The sequence below is a fragment of the Scomber japonicus genome, chromosome 10 (genome assembly GCF_027409825.1).
Source record: "Scomber japonicus isolate fScoJap1 chromosome 10, fScoJap1.pri, whole genome shotgun sequence".
NCBI classification, from domain to species: Eukaryota; Metazoa; Chordata; class Actinopteri; order Scombriformes; family Scombridae; genus Scomber; species Scomber japonicus.
In genome coordinates, this window is record NC_070587.1 from 29,743,132 (window position 1) to 29,764,049 (window position 20,918).

At 41.6% G+C, this 20,918-nt stretch overlaps 1 protein-coding gene across 1 annotated transcript in view; it reads right to left on the reverse strand.

Annotated features, from left to right (window-relative positions):
- Nucleotides 1–292: 292 nt before the first annotated feature.
- Nucleotides 293–20,918, reverse strand: part of sema6e (sema domain, transmembrane domain (TM), and cytoplasmic domain, (semaphorin) 6E) — a 77,763-nt gene continuing 57,137 nt past the window's right edge. Inside the window, exons 15-17 of the mRNA XM_053327306.1 lie at nt 18,263–18,321; nt 17,738–17,788; nt 293–2,780 (exon numbers count right to left, since the gene is read on the reverse strand). Coding sequence (XP_053183281.1) covers nt 1,459–2,780; nt 17,738–17,788; nt 18,263–18,321 — 1,432 coding nt within the window. The 3' untranslated portion in view covers nt 293–1,458. The remainder of the gene's footprint in view (nt 2,781–17,737; nt 17,789–18,262; nt 18,322–20,918) is intronic.

The following is a 20,918-nucleotide window of genomic DNA, read 5'->3' on the forward strand; positions in this document are numbered from 1 at the left end:
AATAATCTGGTGTTCAATGTTTCCAAAAATTAGATGCTAATTTGTGAAAAAAAAAAAAAAAAGGCTCAGTATACAAGATATAACATAAAATACTACTCATTAGTGAGTTTTACAATCATACTCGCAGTTATCAATTTATCAGAACAGGTGACAAAATTTTAAATGACAAATATCTCTTTCTGGAATGAAACTCTTCAAATATACAATAGATACTGTATGACACATACTGACGACCATAGAAAATGAAACAACTACAATATACTGTAGCATAGTAGCCATCTGAGCCCCTTGCATTAACCCCTACTCCCCATGTCACACACTATTATTAAATAAGGCACACATTTACACATACAGTTAAAATTTGGCTAGTAATTATTCCTTTATTTACAACCAATAGCCACAAAGTTAATAATTATAATAACTGCAGTCTGTTCTATATTTTATGTTCATTCTCTCAGATGGCATGGCATGGCATGGCATGTTTGTCTTGTCCTCTTTGGGTCCAAAATATTTTAGCTGACACGGTATAGTTAATTTCCATTTCAGAGGACGTTAGACCCACTAGATTTGTGGAGCACCAATCTTATAGAAACATTCTCAAGGAACTTTAATGGACCCGATTAAATCACCTGACATATGCTGGGACGGGAGAAGAAAAGAGAAAATAACGAGTATAGCTGCATTGTTGAAGTGTTTCCTTTCTCTTGTCAACACAAATAAATGTGGTTAATTGTTTTTAGCCAACTGACAATGAGTTGTGTTGATGAAGTGCATGATTTGGTGTCCCTAAGATATTTCCTAGGGTAGGGGATCGTTTAATATGCCCAAAGATGAAAGAGTATAGTAAGGCAAAGACATAACTACTTTCAGGGGAATTTGCTGACTTTTCACCACAGGTTACATATACTGCATATGTATATGTATACATATACGGTGTGGATATAAACACACATATATATACACACACATGCATAATATAAACACATTCGAGGGTGGGGCGGGCGGGGACTGGTTACCAACACTACATCAGAAAAGGTTAAGCAAAAGCATGAATCTAAGCATCGCAGAAGCCTCTGGCTTACAAGTCTTCAAGATGACTGATGTGTAGTTCTTCCAACATCAATGCGTCCAAAAACTAAGTTGCATTGTAAATCCACACTGAGGACATTGGCAGCCTAATATAAGGAGGTGGCGTCACGTCACCCAAGTCAGCGGTTCTATAATAAGCAAGTAGCTGAGCAATACCAATATGGTACAAAGATATTCGTTGGACAAAAAGAAGGGGAAAAAACATGTTTGGTTGAGGCTTTTGTCCACAGTGACACTGGCTGCCACACGATTGGTTGTGTTTTCTGGTGAAGGTCTGCAACCTCGAACCCACTGCATTTCTTCTAAGGGAAGTTCCTTTAAGAAGACACAATGAGGGAGACTCCCTCTTTAGTCCAGGAGTTTACCTCCTCAGTAGTTGAACTTTCCCTGTTGGTTAACGGGGGACGTGGCAGGTATGAACAAGGGCTTGGGTGGGACGTCGGGTTTGAGAGAGGCGGCCCGGCGAACAATAGCGCCCCTGTGTTGGATCTCCTGCTGATCTCCATTGTAGCTGTGCTGGCGTGTCAGGTACCCATTGGGGATGAGGGGGTAGTGAACCTCACAGGCACTTCCCGTTGAGTTCATCCGTGCTAGGAGGGGAGGTGGCTGGTGGGGCCCGCCATTTCGTTGGCTGAAGCTGTGCTGGCGAGGGATCATTCCTCCGACGACCCCTCCTCCACCTCCATTGGGCATCTTTGTGGCTGCAGCAATCAGCGAGTGCCTCTGGGAGGAGTGCCTCCTCTCCAGGGTGGACTGGTGGTGTGGGGGGATATCTGGAGGAACATCCATGCGTCGGGTAAGGCTGTCTCGGGGTAAAGTGGATGAGCTGTAGTAGGGTGCTGATTCTGTCTCAGGGATCTGAGGTTGAATGCGGTTGGCAAAGGCTAGCTGGCATCCACCACTGGCCATCAGACCGGATGGGCTTATTAACTGTGAGTTCTTGCTGCTGCTTGCCTCGTGGATGTGCTTCAGGAGCTCATCCAGTGAGGTAACCTCCATCACCTTCTGAGAGTAACCAGGGTAAGGCTGCTGAGATAATACGCGTTCAACGTTGTGGATTTTGCGTTCCTCTGGATGGAGGTGACCTACCAGAGGCTGCCCATTGGACAGGCTATGGGAGTAGGGGAATACTTGTTGGGGAAGCAGTGCAGAGCTGGGCCTGGAGCCAGTATTGTGAGACTTTGGCTCCTTGGCATTGTTGCAATTCTGGTTCTTCTCCCACTGGTTCTTGAACGCTTTCATGCTCTTGATGGGCAGTTCTGGGGTCGAGTCAGGTGTAGGCAGACCTGAGAGCTCAGAGGAATGATGGAGGTGGTGATGGTGAGGATGGACCAGATCTCCCATGGTCATTCCATGATGTCCATTTCTCTTCGGTTGGTGATGCTCCTTGCCGTTGGCAAAGAAAGAGTTGTAGATCTTTGGAGATGACACTTCCAGCTTGTCATCCTTGCTTTGGCTGTCCAAGAGACCGTTGAGTTTCGCCAGGCTGCGGAGTGATAGGGCGTGTGGAATCGGGGCCTCAGGATCTTTTGTTAATTTCTTGGTCTTGTGGCCCGTGTGATTACAGTAGCAGGAGACCAGGAAGCCAGAGAGGAAGGCGCCAAGGACGAAGGCCACCAAAACACAAGCGATCAGGAGCGTATAATGGACGCTGTGATGGGTCTTGTCCAGCTCCGGTGGCCGTCTCACACCTTTAAAACAGAAAAATATTGAGAAAAAGGTACTTGAGTTAGAGCTTTTCTGACTGAGACAGAAGAAAAAAACATTCATTTTCAAGAGCTAATATAGGTCAAGTAGCAGCTGGGACAGACAGGTTGTGTTTACAGGGGCTTCACTATGTGGAGAAACAGCATGGGAGAGTTGTTTGAACTACGCTCTTGGCTTCCTTTCCTTCCACTGTTAATAGATCAATACAGCCTTTCTTTCCAGGACCTATGCTTTCCCTTCAGACTGGCAGAGGCCAAGAGCTCCCCAGTCAGTGAGAAATCAACTTTGAAATGAGTTGAAGCTTTAAATATTGATGGGAGGACAGCAGCAGGAACCTGATGTCATTTTCACAGACTTTGCTTTCCAATGTGAGGATCAGGGGCAAGAGCACCTGGTACGATGAACGAGCCAAAAATAACAGGTCTATCAAATAGCTTACCAATTGTAATGCCTTTGCCAACACAGAGTCAAATGAGGTTGTCAAATTCTTTCAAAATGAAGCAGAGGGGACAATCTGTGCAACAGTGCACTGAAAACACAAGGTTATTTAGCTAAGGTAAATCTACCATGTAAATGTCCTTGGGTGATGTGACCCTAGCACTGTGTTAGCCTAATGGCGTGAAAGACAGCGATGATAACAGGAGTGAAACCTGCCACCTCTCGTAATCAGAGCTCATTTGCAAGAGGCTGCTGCCATCTGTGGTGTCAGACCCTTCTCTCCGCCCTTAATGACAGTTTCTGTGAAACTGATTAGTCTGCGGAGGGGGATGGCTGAGCTGCACCAAGGAGGGAAAAAATGCAGGTGTTCCAAATGCGTTAAATTCAACAGCTAATTAAAGCTTAGTTGAGGAATGAAAATAGAAAATGATGATGTCTAAATCAGGCTTAATGATAGTTTATGAGATGTTCAGAATGATGATGAGGATGGTGATTGGTGGAGGAGTAGAAGGGAGACCATTTCAATAATTAGGTCTGCATTAATCTTTTCTCTGAAATAAGTCACCCAAACGTGAGAGAATGAAGAGTCTTTGCTCCAGAAAACTATTCATGCGAAGATATTTATAGAAATTCATGAAAATGCTCTTCTGGATGAATATTTTATGTATATTGGTGGTGATATAAAGTATATCCTGATGTGGTAAATTTTCAGGGAGATACTGTTCACTGATAATATAACCAGATATCAGCTACTTCATCACACTGTAGTAAAAAATCCTATCAATTCAACATTGCAACTAAGCGGTTATAACCTTTGATTTGTAATATTGTCCGCATGGCCTCATACAACCAGAGAAACTGAAGGAAAAGTGATCTCTGGAGAAACAATGTAGAAAAATCTTAAGTGTCTAAAGATATGCACAATATTATCTTATTGTCCAACCCTCCCTGGCGTGTCAAGATTTTTCAGTTAGCGTTACGATGAAACCTGAACAAAATCCAAATTTGCCAAAAGTTATGAATTTCTACAGTCCTTTTGAGACTTGAAATGATCTTATTTTTAGTTGAATTGGAAGATGCAAATAAACCTCCTACATAAACTCCTGAGACAGTGATATTAAAGGTAATGTGTGTGTGTGTGTGTGTGTGTGTGTGTGTGTGTGTGTGTGTGTGTGTGTGTGTGTGTGTGTGTTAGGACCAATAAGGTCTTCTACACTGTATGCCAATGGAGGGAAATATAAAAGGATATCACAGAGGTAGAAAACCTGATGAAAGGCTTGATAGAGTTCAGTCAAATCTTATCAGTGATCCACATGAGTGCAATCCAAACTCATTGTCTTAATCCTCCAAAGGCATCTGACACCACGATAACTACACAACCCATGATATGGAAAGACAATTCATTTACCTCATGTCGTCATAAACCTTTAATATGACAGTATCTTGTTACAAATGGGGTCAGTTACAGTAAAATTAGAATCAAACACGGTTTATCTGACGTGTCATGACTGATCTGTATGTACACAGTTTCTGGCCAATCATTTTTCAAAAGAGTTTATTATTTAGGTCATGAAGCTGCTGTGAAAGTCTAGTTTTTATGTTGCTTTTCATTATCTGTAGCCAGACCTTTAGCAGGTGTGCTTGTAGAGCCGTATCATCTCTCTGTCATGTATCACTACATTCGTTTTCAAGGATTTCTTTGCAACCATTTTCCCAACAAAGACAGAGATACTGTGGTACACTATAATCTGGAAATAGTGCTTTGAATGGAACTTCCAATTAACAATCCTCAATTTTCAGCCATTTATTCTTGTGATTGCCTCGACTTATGACCACATTAAAAAGTCATAAATCATAATTGCAATTCCAGTGGGAGAGGCAATCATAAGTGATGCCGCAGTGAGCCTGTTAATACCTCTTCTTTTAATCTTGAGACAGTTTTTTTTGGGGGGGGGGTCTCATTACACAGGCCGCCAATCAGCTCTGCGGCATGGTCACGAGGATTCAAGTTTTTTGGGTTCTAACTGATCAGTGTCCTTACGGTGGCAGTGGTGTGCAGCTTTTGTAAATGAGAGGTGAAAGGCTCTTCTCATCTCAGTGCTTTCTGCTTCTTGTCACCCCTGTGGTGCCCTGGTACCTGTGAGTCATCCACTCCCCCTGGACTGCGACTGCGACAACCCCCCTCCCGCCCCTTCTCCCCTCCCTCTCACTGTGGCCACAGGTCCATTGAAGGGTGCCTCCTGGTTAAGGGGGTATGAGTCAAGTGGCACAATAGGAGGTGAAACGTGCAGCTGAGGTAAACAAAACCAGAGCCTACAAACAACCTGTCACAACATGTCTCAGGAGCGGGCTGGATGACTCAATAACTGGGTATGTGGGACATATGGTGCCACCGGTCACAGTGAAATTAATACCCTGTGAATCATACCGACAGTCTGGCGAGCAGCTAGGTGGCGCACAGGAGGTGTTGGTCAACAGCATGAATGGCTTTCTTTGCAGAGCGTTATGAGCGCCTGGATACTAAAAACTGGTATTTACATCTATAAAAAAAACAAAAAAAATCACTCTTAATTAGAAAAAGTCTATTAATGGGCAGAAATCGTCCCCTCAAGTGGAGGTGCTAATTAACGCCGCTTTACACTCGTTTCACATCTTCCCTTCAATGTTTACATACGTAACTTCAGAGCCAGTATTCGTCTCTAACTTGTCACATTATATTTCTGTGTCAACTCAACACGCTCTAAACTCAGCGGAGGCTTAATATAGAGATACCCAAGTCTGCCAAAAGGTAAAAAAGACAGATGGGCTGCATGAGTGGAGGCAAGGGAGGGAAGAGAGTGAAGGAGAGAGAGAGGGATGGTGACAGCCAGGGGGAAAAAAAACGAAGAGGGACATGAAGGGATGAAATTCAACCTTGCTGACAAACTGGCAATGAAGAGGGGAGTGAATGTGAGGGAACTCAAAGAAAGCAAAGAAAAGGAGTGGGGATGAAAGCCAGAGAGCTAAGAAAAAAAAGAAAAAGGGAGATGGAGAGAATGAGTGAATCTATGAGCGATGAGCAGATTTGAAGGAGGAGGAGGATGGGGAGAGATGCAGAGTGACAGACAGACGTGATGGGGTGAGTGACAGACCGTCACTCTGCTGGGTTTTGAAGCCTGGTGCTCTGTGGCAGCTGTGATATGGTTTGGAGAACAACCCTCATGCTCCTCCACAGCGCCGTAGGAAGAGAAGCACTCTATGATTACATCCATATTGTTAAAAATAGACAGCGTGGTAGGTTATGTAAACAGCCAGGTTTTGTACAGTGATGCCTGTGCTGCGTTGAACTAATTGGCGATGGTTTGTGCATAAGGGAAATAAAGTAAGCGGGGCTGGCTGTTTGTATGCGTGAGGTGCTTTTTTTTTGTCCTGCAGGTGATTAAGTTGAGTCTGAAAACAAATTACAATGGAAGTTACAATTTCTCTTAAGCATGTAAGTGATTAAGTAAATGGCGGCTGTCTTTGCAAGTTCTTGCAGACATTTTAAATCAACTTCATTAACAATACAGCGCTCATAAGCTTTTCCATGACACCAATTACTGGTAATCTGAACACTCTGAAGTTTCATACTTGCTCAATTGTGTAAGAATTCATTTTATATGAGAACTCTACAAAACTGGAAGTTGAAATATTGCCACGACAAGCTACTTTGATTTCAGACAATGTTTTCAAGGTCAGATACAAAATTATTTAGAGTGAGGAGCAACTTTGTCCTTCCCTCTTAACTTTTCCATTGTATCCTGCTTTTCTCTAGGGTTCATTTAAATACTTTGTAACCTGGAGAACTACTTGTGTACTATTTTTGTGCATCAAGTGAAGACGTTCCAAAATAGCCCTAATTAGTTTCTGCTTCTGCAAGCTTACAAGTGCATGTAATTGTTCCCTTAATGGCTACTCCATCCCTGTGAGAAGCCAACGAGACAAAATGGCCCCAGGCTTTGTTGGCAAGCATTACCCCCCCCCCCCCCCTGCCCCCCCCCGTCCCTTTATGCTTAAGATTTATTTCTTCTACACTAAAAATAACAATTTAACTCTTGAAAGACAGCCTGAGGTTGAAGATCGGAACAAATGAATTATTTCCCCCTTCAAATCCCGGTAAAAAGCAGAGCAGCTCGGCCCTGTTGCTGTGAGCTTTAGTAATTTGACAGTTTTAATACCTGATGTCTGTGCACTGACAGACATGGTTAGCAAACAGAGCGTGGATTGTGTGCGTCAGTGCACATGTGCACACACACGCGCAAACACACATTTTGAGTATATGTGCTGTATGTGTGCAGAGCTCTGGCTGCTGACTGAGTGAATTCAATCATGTACACTTGTTATTAGGAATTTGCATAATATTCCACCTCAGTGCTCAGCCAATTGGATGCAGTTTAATATATGCACACGAGCTAAGGTGATATGGTGTAATGTAACAGATCCATTCCAATTGAAAAGTAGTGGTAATGAGCATCGCGTTTCATTCCAGGTGTGCTGATGCATACAGAGCATAGATTTCACCACAGTTTTGATTGAATACTAGTAAATTAAGCGTGCTGCGGCATCTGGCAATCAGAACCACACTGTCTGTATGAAGTCCTTCAATATTTACACCTGTGCTTTGAAGGGAATGTCAAGTTTGCAAGTAGAAGTACACAATTTGTTTCAAACACTCACATAGTTTGGTGGTTAAGAGTCTGCTAACCCAAATTACAAAAAAAAAAAACATTTTCATACACTTCTCATGCAGATAGTTTTGTGTTATTCATCCAGATTTTAAGATATCTATCTTTGAAATGTATGCTGCCACTCCAATACATACAAAAGGTGAATCATGTTCTCTTTGACATCACAAATCATATGAAAAATTCAAATGCCCTAAGCACTTTGGATAATGAAGAAACCTTACTGTGGCCAGTTTCCATTGGAACTACTCTCTACCGATAATATTGTCCTAAAGAAAACTGTTTTTGGGAGACACACTGCAATTATACACTAATTTGACTAGTGCGTACACATTTCCATTCGTCTTAACTGTATTTTGTTGGAGGCAACATTTTCAAAAGGCAGATATCTCAAAATATCATAAAATCTGAATTAAACTATCTGCATGGCAAGTAGGAAAATATGTTAGTTTGTAATTTGGGTGATCGGACCCTTTAAAGTAGCTTCTGATTAACTTCTTACAGCTCTTTAAAACCAGGCAGAGCACATGCATCTATTTTTTATTCATATGTATTTTTCTTTTACATGCAGTTGCATTAGAATCTTAAAAAAGAGGAGCTGTTTACTAGCCATTCAGTTACTGGTAAAGCAAAATGGTTCCAATGCAAACTTTCAACTGGTCCTGTGATGATAAACAACTTGAGAAGGAAAGGCAGCACTGGAAGAATCTTATCTTTACTAACTAACTTAAAGAGGCAGTCCACACCAAAGTAAGTTCTCTGTGATTTTCCCCCCAAAAATTCATGCTGGTGCTGTAGCTTAATATCTGACAATACATGGACATGCACCAAACCGTCCCTTAATAGTAAAGGCCTTTTGCAGACACTTATCAGAAGGCTGTTCATAAGTGTAACATATATCTATCACTGTGTCACATCGCTCTGTCTTTGGAGTGAACTGCTGCTTTAAGAGATGGAGAAACTGCTTGCAGGCCACTAAAAACACCTGCGCACAGTTTCAACCATCGGCCGTAAAAACCAGAAATGCAGATCATAAAGAGAGACGGTGAAAAGGGTCAGTGAGAGAGAATTCAACAAAGGAGGCAGGTACAGCTAACAGCTAAAAGGGTTAGTCCAACTGAAAATCAAAAAGAAGAAAGAAAAAGAAAACAGGCAGGTAAAATGGGAGAAATGCTCCCCAGAGGTCAATGAGAGAGATTAAAAGGGTAAAGGGGTTAGGGCTAATATCTGGGACAACTGCGTGGGTGGATTTGATCACTGTGGGCCCCCCGTGGTTGCTGTGATGCTAAAAACTGACGATTCTCCATCCTGACATTGAGCTGAGCTTTAATAGCCATCACGGAATAAAAATCCATTAAAGAAGTGCTGGTTATGGAAAGTGATGTATTCGCTATGTGTAATGCCTTTAAGGTTAGTTTTTACAGCGTACTGCAGAGAGTGTGTTTTTGGAGTAAAACATGATGTCACTCATAATCGCCATAAAATGCATGTGAGTCGAGTTGAAGGAAAAATGGCCCAGTTCTGTATGACCTTTAATGAGTGCCATTACACCACGACTATGACTCAGGGAGACTACATTGGCAGTAACATTTCAAAAGCTCAATTAAATGTGTGTGTGTGCGTGTGTGTGTGCAGATCACGGCTTGACTTGTGATAAATCATGTAAAAGTAGCCGGTCGGGTCACAAAAAGTTGAACGAGCTCAATGAATTTTCAGCCGCTTGAAGTTCTATTTAAGCGTCACAATTAGTACGTTTTAGATATGCAGCTGCAATCTGACACTGTAAGATCTAAGAATGTATTCACAGTATATTTTAATGTTCAACTTCGCATGCTGTTTTTAAAAGAAGTGACAGCTGCTCGCAAAAGTATTGCTTACATGAAAAGTAAAGCTTCGGGGAGATGTGGTGAAGTGTTGGTCATTTTTTAACACTACTGAGGAACAGATGATGTTTATTTTTCAGACTGGTCAGACATGAAACTGAATATTTGATGCTGTCACTTTACTTTTGCTTCTTGTTTCTTTGTGAAATCAATATTTTATTACTTTACAGGTAAAAAAAAAAGGATTCAAATATTCCTAATAAAAAGTAGTGATGTGATATGAGACCTGTGTGAGGAGCAGCTATTGTGACGGTGGTTAAAGGGGACACGCAGTCACAGCTCTATCAGTGACTGGATGATACAGGGGGTGTCTGTTGCCATGGTCTTCAGAACTATAAATAACTCTTTAGAAAAACTAGCTGGCATCGATGTTCCCCCCCAGGACGCCAGCCCTCCTTCATGGAAAAGGTTCAGCCCGAGTTCACTCTCTGCTTTCCTCCCGTCGTGTTTTAATGAGTTTGAAAACGCCCGCTTCACTTGATTCTATTATCTGAGCTATCTCCCTGTGCTTGTCAGCTAAATTAGCTGCTAGCCTGGCTTTTTAGTCCATCCCACGCTGGTTCATCTACAGAGTCAAGGAAAAGGTCAAATCACAATAGAGGGGGCAGGACAGGGGGAGAAAACAAACCGGAGAGGTCTAGATCCAGGAGTCCAGTGCAACACGTTTTTTTTTTTTGCTAACGCACAGGTTTCTGTGTGTTCATACACAATGGAGAGGTGGGCGTATTCCCCCGCCAGAAAGCGCTCTAGTGGAAACCTGACTGCTGGTATTTTTCTAAATAGCAGCAGGTCAACAGGTTCCTGCCCGTGCCTTTTAGTCTTTCCTGCTGTTTACATAATGTAATGCACCAACCCACATCTGAGTGAATATTTCACCTCATAGTTTTTATCTGTCCATAACTGTTACATTAAACATAAAAACAAATGTGCTTAGGATTAACAGGGCTTACGTGTTGAGTGAAAGACCTTCTTTGTACCTTTTATTCACAGCTTATAGCATTTATATCTCAGTGGCATTTATAAAGTGGATTTACATATGGTTTGTTTCTACTCAAATGTTCTTTAAGAGATGTTTGCCAAAAGAGAAATAATCCTTGGAGAGCTTTTTCTGAGCAGCAGAGTCATTTCAAAACATTTAAGGGGCAAGTCCAAGTCAGGTCTAAACTCCTTTAAAAGGATCAGCTCTGCAAACATAAGACAGAAGACTGGAAACCATGGCTGAAACACTTCCAGTGTTGACTGTGTTTAAGTGTCCAGTAAAGTCTCCAGTTCTTTACGGTGAGTTAAAATCACAAGTCTGCATTAGCAAACAGCCAAATGTAGTATTTCAGGTCTGAATGCTCACCATTATGTTGACATGGCAACAACTTTCTTTTAAGATATCAAAAGTTTTTACATGACTGATAACATTTAAAGTCCTGTTTAGGTCAACTGGTCTGAAAATAACAATGTATTATATTGTTCCAGGTACAAACTTTTCTAAATTTATATATTATTCCAGTGTTTTATGCTTCCTAGTCTGAAGTAATTATTGCTTCATAAGACTGACTCACGTCTCAAATCTGCACGTCTGATCTTAAGAGATGCTTGTCGGTTTACATTAACTCTTGTTTCTCTGGCAACTTCCACCCCATGGCTATTTGGTGAGCTAACTCTTTATAAAAGCAACTTGGTGGTTTTTATTTTTAAGATTATACTTTGTTTAATGGTGGAAACAGGGACAGACAGAGGTGCATGTGTTTTCACCAGCAGGCCAGAGCTGCATTTTAGCATCCTTTTGAAAAAAGACTAGGATGGAGAATAATTCACCTTTACACTGACCGATGGAAACATTGCATGTGTCCAGTTTAATTTAGTGTTATTAACTCTGCCCAGGTATCTTTGTTTCTAGTCTTTGTTCTATATTCGGTGCCCCTATCTGTACGCCGTTGTCTTACTGGCCCACCTTGTGGCTGCTGGGAGATTTGTGACACGGAAAGCAAAGCTGCTGCAGACGGCACGGACAGAAAAGGAAGATATCTGGTGAGAAACGGACAGGAAGTGAGAGAGATTGGAGGCCCCTCTTGGAACTTTGATGCCGTTAGTTCCAAACCCGCTCCTCTTCTGCCTTATCAACGCGCCCGCCCCGCTCTTCTGATTGAACCAGCAGGGTCACAGACTCTGGCTGAAATAGATTGCGTTGCTGTTTCTATTACATCCTCTACCACTGCCTTCCCTCCTCCTCCTCTTCCCCCCCTGTTGTCTGACTCCCTGGCTCAGACCCCTGCTGGTTATTTATTTGTTATGGGCTTTTTTCATTTGAGCCTGAGTAGCTCATCATTGCAGCCACAGAGTCTGTCTGCGTGAAAGGAAGCCTCTTTCACTCGCTGAGGATTTATGGACTTCTGACATGGTGCCTGAGCAAGCAAGCAGCAAGGAGAGGACAAAAAACTCTGCTTCATGCTGCCTTGTCCTCCCTGAATCACATCCAAATCAGCCACATCTTCTTCCTAAACTAGCAGGAATATGATCTAGTACTCAAGTGGGGGAAAAAAACCCCTCAAACAATATCTCTCTTACTGTGCAGCTGTTGTTTCTACTGATCACTTGAGGATCATCGAGACATTTTTGTTGCACTTCCCCCGCTACGCTTATTTAGCTGTTTGACTTGCATTTCCTACTCTTGGATTCTTGTTAATCAGTATGAGTGCTGTCATATTAAAAATGTAAGAAATAATGAGAGTAAAGCCTATGAGGATCAAGATCTAATTAAATATTCAAGAACTGGTTGGGATTTTATAGGTCATGTCATTTATTTGGGCAGCTGGATGGCGTGGTGTAATTGTCAAAGAGTATGCGGTGTTACTGGAAGATTTAGAGGTTTGATGCAATGAGTGAACAGAAAGCGAAATGCACGTTTATAGATGGTTACACCCTCTGAAGATTTGAAGATTTGCTGGATTTTGTTGTCTTAAATGGAATCTGCTTGGAGCGATTTCACAATAAAAGACCAACTTTGCTCAGTATTATGTCATGTGGTTCACTGTATATGTTTAGAAAAAGGTAAATCATCAATAAAAATCTATAGCTAACATTTAATATTGAAGCTTTTTTAATATGCATGTGTTTAGTGGCTTTTTTTTAACACCTCCACAAACCCAAATTATATAATACAAGTTCTGTTTTATAGTAATCTATTTTAGATTATGGATTGTAATCCTCAGGGGTCCATTTAGTTTTCTTGTAATAATAAGTAATTACAGAAACTATTAGAACAGCTGCTAGTCTGGAGGTGGACGTTATGTCCATGTTGGCTGCTTGGGTAAAACACTATTGCAATATTCTTCATAATAAAAATATAATTATAAATGTAAAATAAATGGGCTCAGAGAGAGACCTGGTTTATACTTTGCATTTTTTTAGCATGCTGGAAAACATTAAGGGAATATTTGTGTGTGTTGAAGAGCTAAATAAAAGATGAGGGCAGGGACTGTGGGAGCATGTGTTGTTTAGACTTAGACAGGTTCTCCACTTGATTTGAGGAGTTAATTAAAGCCAATGCGGTATCTATTTAATAGATTAAATCTTTCACATTGATGGCTGCTGTGCCAAGTACAATCGAGATGTATGGCTGAACATAACGGGACAGCAAAATCTTATTTAGACTCGTTCTCTCCTCTATCCAGTCCGTGTTTATCTCTGTTTAGTGAATAATAATAAACGCTGTGGTTTTATCTCATATTAAACACGTATAATTCAACGCTCTCCATCTTACCACACTGAGCTCATCGTCAGTGGAAACATTAAGTGAAGCTGCCTGGGAAATTATGCATCATGTCATGTAACGCTGAGACTAATTGAGTGTATGGATTTAAAAAAAAAGAAAAAGAAAAAATCAATTAGTAATGCTTTCTGACTTTCACTAAGAGATTGGTTTAACTAGAGAGTTAAGTGTTAGTGAGCTAATGAAAGTGATATTTCACCCTGGAAGAACATTTACACACATTAGCATGCAAACCAACACACAGTTATTTAATGGTCGGGACATTTTACTGGTCTGGACTCATCTTCTCATCACCTATTTGAATCAGTTATTGTCAGAAATAACAATAAGCTACAATATTGGATATAAAAGGGCAAGAATAGCTGATTTGGATTTCATGTCATTTTTCTTAGCTGTTTGAGATGAGAGTCATTGCTATAAGAAAGGCAGGCAGGCATGCTGAAAGCGGCAAACTGGTTTTCCAGAGTGAAACATCAGTTTTTGTTAGTGGTCAGTCTGGTTAGAGTGTACAGTGAGGCGTTTGGGGCCCAACAGTGCAATCCCCTGCAGGTCAGAGTTCACTGAGGACGGACATCCCTCCCCCTTACCCTCCATCTCCACACTGATTGGCTCCGAGTCAGGTGACCCTTGTTCCCCCACGGAGGGAGGGCCATCAGGACCTGTACCTCTTTCAGGGTCACCTGCCTCCTTTGGGAATGCTGCCCCATGATAGGTTGTGCTGGCGCTTGTGGGTGTGGTCTTCCCTGTGGTTGTAGCGAAGGAGGGAGGAGGAGGAAGGTGGAGGAGGAGGAGGAGGAGGAAGGTGGGGGAACAGAGTGAGTGATTAGTGAAATGTGAAACTTGAATCAGACTGGAGAATCAACTTCAGAGAAATGAGGGTGAGTCCTGAGTGGAAGGAGAACCGTCACCCTTTAACATAAAGGCGCCTGTGATGATCGTGAGCAACATGATGAGCACACAAGCGTGAGTTAATTCATCCATCCTCAATCCTTCCGCTAAATTCCCCACAGAGATAACAATGATTTAAAGTGCTGCAGTGTACTTTACCAGCTGCTTAATATCCACATTCAATCTCGCAAGTATATTGTAATTTTGGCATCAGAACATTTGCGAAGACATATCCACCACTGCTCAGAATAATTCTTGCTGTGCTGCTGTCGTCTCACTCAAAAATAACCAACATAGTTTATACAAAAATCTCATTGCACATTTTGTGACTGTTTAAACATTTTAAAACAGCTATCAGGCAGTTTTTCATCTTAGCTTGCAGACTAGACAGATAAAGTATACTGATATTTAGTGATATTTGTATATTTACGAATTGCAGCAAAGGTTTTGAGCACTTTAATATTAAACTCCTGAGTAAACTCATTTGAATTCATAACCATCAGGATTAGAGTGAACCACTGGCTTTCACTTTACAGACTTTACAGTTCTGCCTCTGAATCACACATTAAGCATTTAATCCGGGTTCTCCAGTTTATTTTACAGAAGAAAATCCCCCCTTTTTTCCTTTTTTCTTACATGGCCTTGAACTCTGACCACTGTTAAAACTCCTCTGCATCCTCTCTGCTAAGTGTTTTCACAGATACGTTAGAAATAGATACTGGTGGCTGGCTAGGTAATGCTTCTTTTCACCACAGCTCTTTTCCACTACCTCACCCAAGCTGCTTCACAGGAAACTCTCCGTCACCTTGAGGCAGAGCAGCAAACATTATGATGGCCATCATTCCAAACATGCCAAGAAACATGCTGGGCATTTGCTGCCACGGGCCTTGTATTATCAAACATTTATCTTGATGACACACTCCACATCTTGATTGCATTATTAGCTCTCTGTTGTCCTTGAGGTCTTGTGAGCAGCATGCTGCTATTGGCTTGGGCTTCCGCACTAATAAGCCAGCCATAATGTTAGCATTCTGCAGAGCTCACACCCAGGCTGAAGGAAAAAGGGGCTTGTTCTCTCTCTCTCTCACTGCGAGCCAGTTGACAGCGTTCACTCTGAATGAGGTGCCCCGTCAGTTCACCATCTGTGCTGGGCAAATTAAAACTGTACACCAGGGGGTGTTTGGCCCTGGCACCTTGGACAATAGCTCCAGGACTTCATCATTACTTTAATTTATCACAATTGTGTAATTCCGACTGTGCAGGCAGGATCGCATTGTTTGTCCTCCTTTACAGTTGCTATAGTACAAAAAAAAAAGGTTATACACCAGAGGAACATTTGATTACCTATGCAGCCAAGCGTTTGTCTCACGCCCTTCCCTCTTCTGGCTGCGATTGTTTGGGTGACAGGGAAATGGAAGAAAGAAAACGTCCGTGCCTTTGGTGTGCTTTCGAACAGGGAATGGAGCCCCCGTGTGACAACAGCTTTGTTCGGCATATGGGGTGTTTTATTGTCTAGGAAAGCTGATAATTGATCCTCAGTGCAGAGACTTAAAAGGCTTTTTGTGTGAATCAACTAAAAAAAAAAAATAGACACCAAAAAACAACAGAGACAGAATCTGACTGCGTGTTGAGAACTTCAAACAGTGCAGTGAAGCATTGGGCTGGTGAGAACCCCGGAGGATTAAGCAGCAGGGTTGCTCATCAAGTCTTGCTACGAACTGAGTGGTAATTCCTCCAGCAGGGAGGCTTTACAGACTACTGAGGCACTGTGAGACTGTGGAGGTCCGGGCCGAAGCCTCTGGCAGACAAAGTGGCCTTTGTTCTGGGAAAGAGACAGAGAGATGCAGGATGGATGGCTCTGCTGAGTCGTAATGGCCGACATCTTCCAGCATGATGGGCTCAGTGCTGATACTAATCACTGTGTTGGATCAACCACCACCATTAGCTCCCCCGTGTCCCAATTTGTTCAGTGACAATGGGTATCCGACTTTGCTCGAGTCTTAAAAAACTTCTCAAAAAGTTGAGGCGGGTTGTGTGGATGAAAGCGGACGAGGCTGGCCAACAGCTATCTGATTGAAAATGACTAGTTTTGAATGTTGCAGCGTTAGAAAATTGTTCTAACACCACCTCCTCAATCTTATCTGAGAGCTAGCCAGCTTGGCGGCATTTCTATTTCTATTCCGGCCATGCCAGGGGCAGTGCGCTGTGGCCGGCTGGGGAGTAATGGGACGTGACAGGGATGATGATCCCTCTTGATACAGGGCATTAGGCAGCCTGGCCAGCGTAGCTCCTGGCCCATCAAAGGAGTGATGCTTCAGACAATGGCTTCAATGTTTAAGCTGTCAGACTGGCTGAGAGAGAGAGAGAGAGGTGGCAATGGCCATTCAGCTACCTCAATAAGAGATTCTGTAACTTCCCATGTGTGCAGAAACATTTACATTTCAGGCATACAAGTGAATAAAACACATCCAGTTAAAGGAACAGGGAGGAAGCACTGGAGGTCAAGGCTCAAGGTTGATTTTTGTTTTATGTGGTTTGGACCATCAATCCTACTAAAAGATGACAATTTTACTCACTTCATCGACATCAACAAGAAACAGGGCAGAAATTTGAACTCAATGTTGAGGAGATACATTTCAGTATTTTTTTTATGTGGTTTGGACCATCAATCCTACTAAAGATGGTCGTAAGCAAACAAACCAAACAGGGCTCTGGTAAAGGTCCAATTTCTTTGACTTTATATAGATCACTTCCTGTTTCAACTTTGCTCTACTGCACTGTTACTGTACCTTCAAGCTCATTATTTATCTACACAAGAGGGGACTATAGATTACATTTCAGGTTCGCTGGCTTTAAGTTTCACCACCAAATAAAGTGGGTTAGATAAACTTTGGGTTTGTTTAGAATTTCAATTTTGTAGAGAAGTATGTTTGTGTCTGACTGCTGGTGTACTTTGTTATATAGTGATGACAGTTCCCCCATTTTACCCATAATTAACTACTTTGATTAATTACAACAATTAACTAGGACGGGTGGCCAAAACCACTCAATTAAGCCCCCAGGCTGCAAAACAAAACCAATCCCAACACAGTAAATGCCTACGTTCTCATTTCATGTGAATGGTGGCTGTTAACGAACATAAAGCAGCGGGTCACACTAGTTTTATTAAAATCCAATTTATATTAAGCTGCTTATTGGGTCAGTTTGCTGGTGACCAGTTAAATCAGCTGGATTAAAATAAAATATAAAAAGACGTGTCCACTGACCATACGCTGAATCTAGTGCCGTGTTTTGCTTGCGAGTGGTCGCCAGGACATCTGCAGATGAGAAATACAAAAAAAAAAAAAAAAACAGAATCAGTGGTGATTACTTGATAAGATTGCTGTTTTCTGGGCTACAATTCATCAATTTCTAATAGGAGATAAGTATTGTTGTCCTGTTTGTGCTTCTGATCACATCCCAGACTCATGCAAAAGAGCTATAAACAACCCACTTTGTCTTACATAAAAACCACATCCATGAGCAAATGCTTAATTAACATAGAAAGATTGAGAACAGTATTCCAGCAGGGATTGTGCACGGGGGCGGACAAACTGCTCCTTCGACATGAACTGAATTGCTACCCTTGTTGAAATAAATACATCGTAATGTTCTAATATAATTCGTTAGATCTGCAGTCACTTGTGCCTGCTGTCGTTCTGCCAAGATCTGATAGTCAATAGTTTAGTTTTTTTGTCTTCTTTATTGCTTATGCAAATTGACTGAGGATAATAAAAATGGTTCCATCTTACCGTGGCAGGTATCGGGGAGCTGATGGTAGCCGTTCTCTACATCCTGTTCAAACCCGCCCCTGAAGAGAGTCAAACAAAGACACACACACACACACACACACACACACACACACACACACACACACACACACACACACAAAAACAACAAAGAAACAGACACATTAGTAAATTTGCATTAATCCACTCCACTGACTGTACATTTCTAGCAAAAGCACTTCTGTGAATCTTTTCCAAAATTGGTTTTATTGAGGAGGACTGCTTGGAAATGGAGACGGTAAGTGCACGGTAAGAAAATTTAATTTGTTCTGTGTCTGGTCGAGGTCAGAGTGTCCATGTCTGGTATTTGGTATTGGGACTTGGGACACGAGTGGTGGTCGAAACCAGAAGTGAAAATCCACCTTTGGATCTTCTTACAAAAGGTTGTTTATATCATCACTTTTGTGGTATTCAGCAGATTCTTGGAGTTTATATGTTGTTACTTTTGTGTGTGTGTGTGTGTCCTTACTTTCCCTCAATCTGCCTCCTCTGCTTGAACTTCAGTAAGTAATCCTCCTACACGTTCAAGACCTGGGCTTCTTATCTCCATACATAACATTTTCTGACACTCTACTATATTTAGTCTACTGAAGATACTGCTGTTGAAACTGGTACGTATACAATGAATGTCCCACTGTATTATTGTTGAATGTCAATGCTGATAATCTGAACCAAAGCATCCAACAGTCACTTGCAGATGATATTTTCCTGCTGTTGAACTCTACGCACTGCTAATGGAAACAGAAACTTAATTTTGCTTTCTGCAGGAATAAGAAAAATATAATAAAGAAACTGAACCTGGAGTTGCAAGTCATATTTTTAAAAGCAGCACTGAAGTGTTTTTGTGCAGATTTTCAAGAGGACAAGAGGAGAAGAGGTACAGATTGAATAAAGGAGCATGAAGTCTTGTTGAAAACACTTTTCACTACTTTACAGTCTCAAGTATGTAGTGGCTGAATAGTGAATGGATATTTGCAGATATATTATTATTGTTGCTCCCTACACCTGTATGTTTGGATGTGTTGCTTGTTTTGCCATATGTGAGTAAATGTAATTAAATCTAATTAAATCAACATAAAAAGTGAGACTTAAGACAGCGAAAAGGGAAAGAAAAGCTCAATCATGTTTAAATGAATCGTTCAAAAAGTGTTTTTTACTGTGTAGTTTCTGTCATTCTGGGCTTGTTGCCGTGCCATCCCAATCCTCCCAATCCTCCGAATCCTCTGAATTCACCTTTTGAACCACTCCTCCAAACTGACATGAATGCCAATCTGACAATTATTGATTTCCTGCTGCTCTCGTGAAAATGTGGCTATGATTAATACATGGTTCTCTTTCCAATTTACGCATCCCTCTTTCACCTCCGACTCAACCGGAAATCAAGGCTCTTCCAGTCGCATCCGTTTTCGACGGCTGAGTAATGAGATCGAGCCAACACACGGCGAAGCGGAAGCCCCTTCTAGACGAGCGGTGGCTTTTTTTTGCGTCGACGCCAACAATCCTCCCACGTGTTGTAATGAACCAAATAAAATAGACATGGGTTCAACATACTGCACACAAGCACAAGCACAAGCGTAATGATCCAGTATCCACGCAGAAACACTTTGTATAAGCATGCATGCACGCCTACTCTATACCAAACTAATTAGTTCCTTATATAACCTGAACACAAACCTACATCTCACACAGATTATATACAAACACACAGACTTCCAGCAGCCATCTATAATTAGGAAACTTGTCTCACAGACACACAAAAAAAACAAACAGATGCACAAAAACTTCAATCAAACACATGATTTTGCACAAAAATGTTTGGACTTCATTGTGGAGGCATACAATACAATACAATGCCCGAATAAACATGCTTTTCAGCCTCTCAGAGAAACAATAGTGTAAATTAGACCAGACTGAGAACACCGAACTCAGCTGGAAGGAGGATCAGCTCGAATAATTAATCACCTCAATTTCTTTAGTGTGTGTTAAAGCAGAAATTCTGCCGTCGACTGTCAGGTTTGGAAATGCGTGTTAGTAAAAGCTACGATGAAGCCGGTTGGTGCTCAAATACACACCTGGCGCAGTAAATTACACCCTGCGTTACTCCCTAAAACCCTGGCTCTCTTCTACTGAGTTCCTTTACGTTTCCTGAGGGGGGAGGGATCAGTGTAAGACAGGAGGTGATTATCAAATCAAAGAAAGTCAGGCTCAGTGTTCGTGTCAACACTGAAGGAGTCTGGGGGAGAAGAGACTTTAAAAAATAATTTAATTTTATCTTCAGAGGATGTGTTTTTACAGCCTGAGAGCAGTTTGTGAGCTTGACTTCACAGATCGTTTTCTTTGGTATGAATCACAGGGAAAAGTTTTGTTTTTGTCAAGTTTATATTTGGGTTCCTAACCTTTTGGCTTGTGACTCTTTAAAACAATGTTAGGTCTTACTTGTGATCCATCGTTACAGTCTAAAGGTTGCGACCAGTTCAGACAAAGAGAGACAATTCCCTCTTACGTGATTTCATCGAATACTTTTTCTACGACTAGAGAGATAAAACTAACCTGTGACTCATAAGAAAAGTGGCTGAAAAAATAAAGAATGATCCCAAACCGCTGAAAATGGCTGGCATTA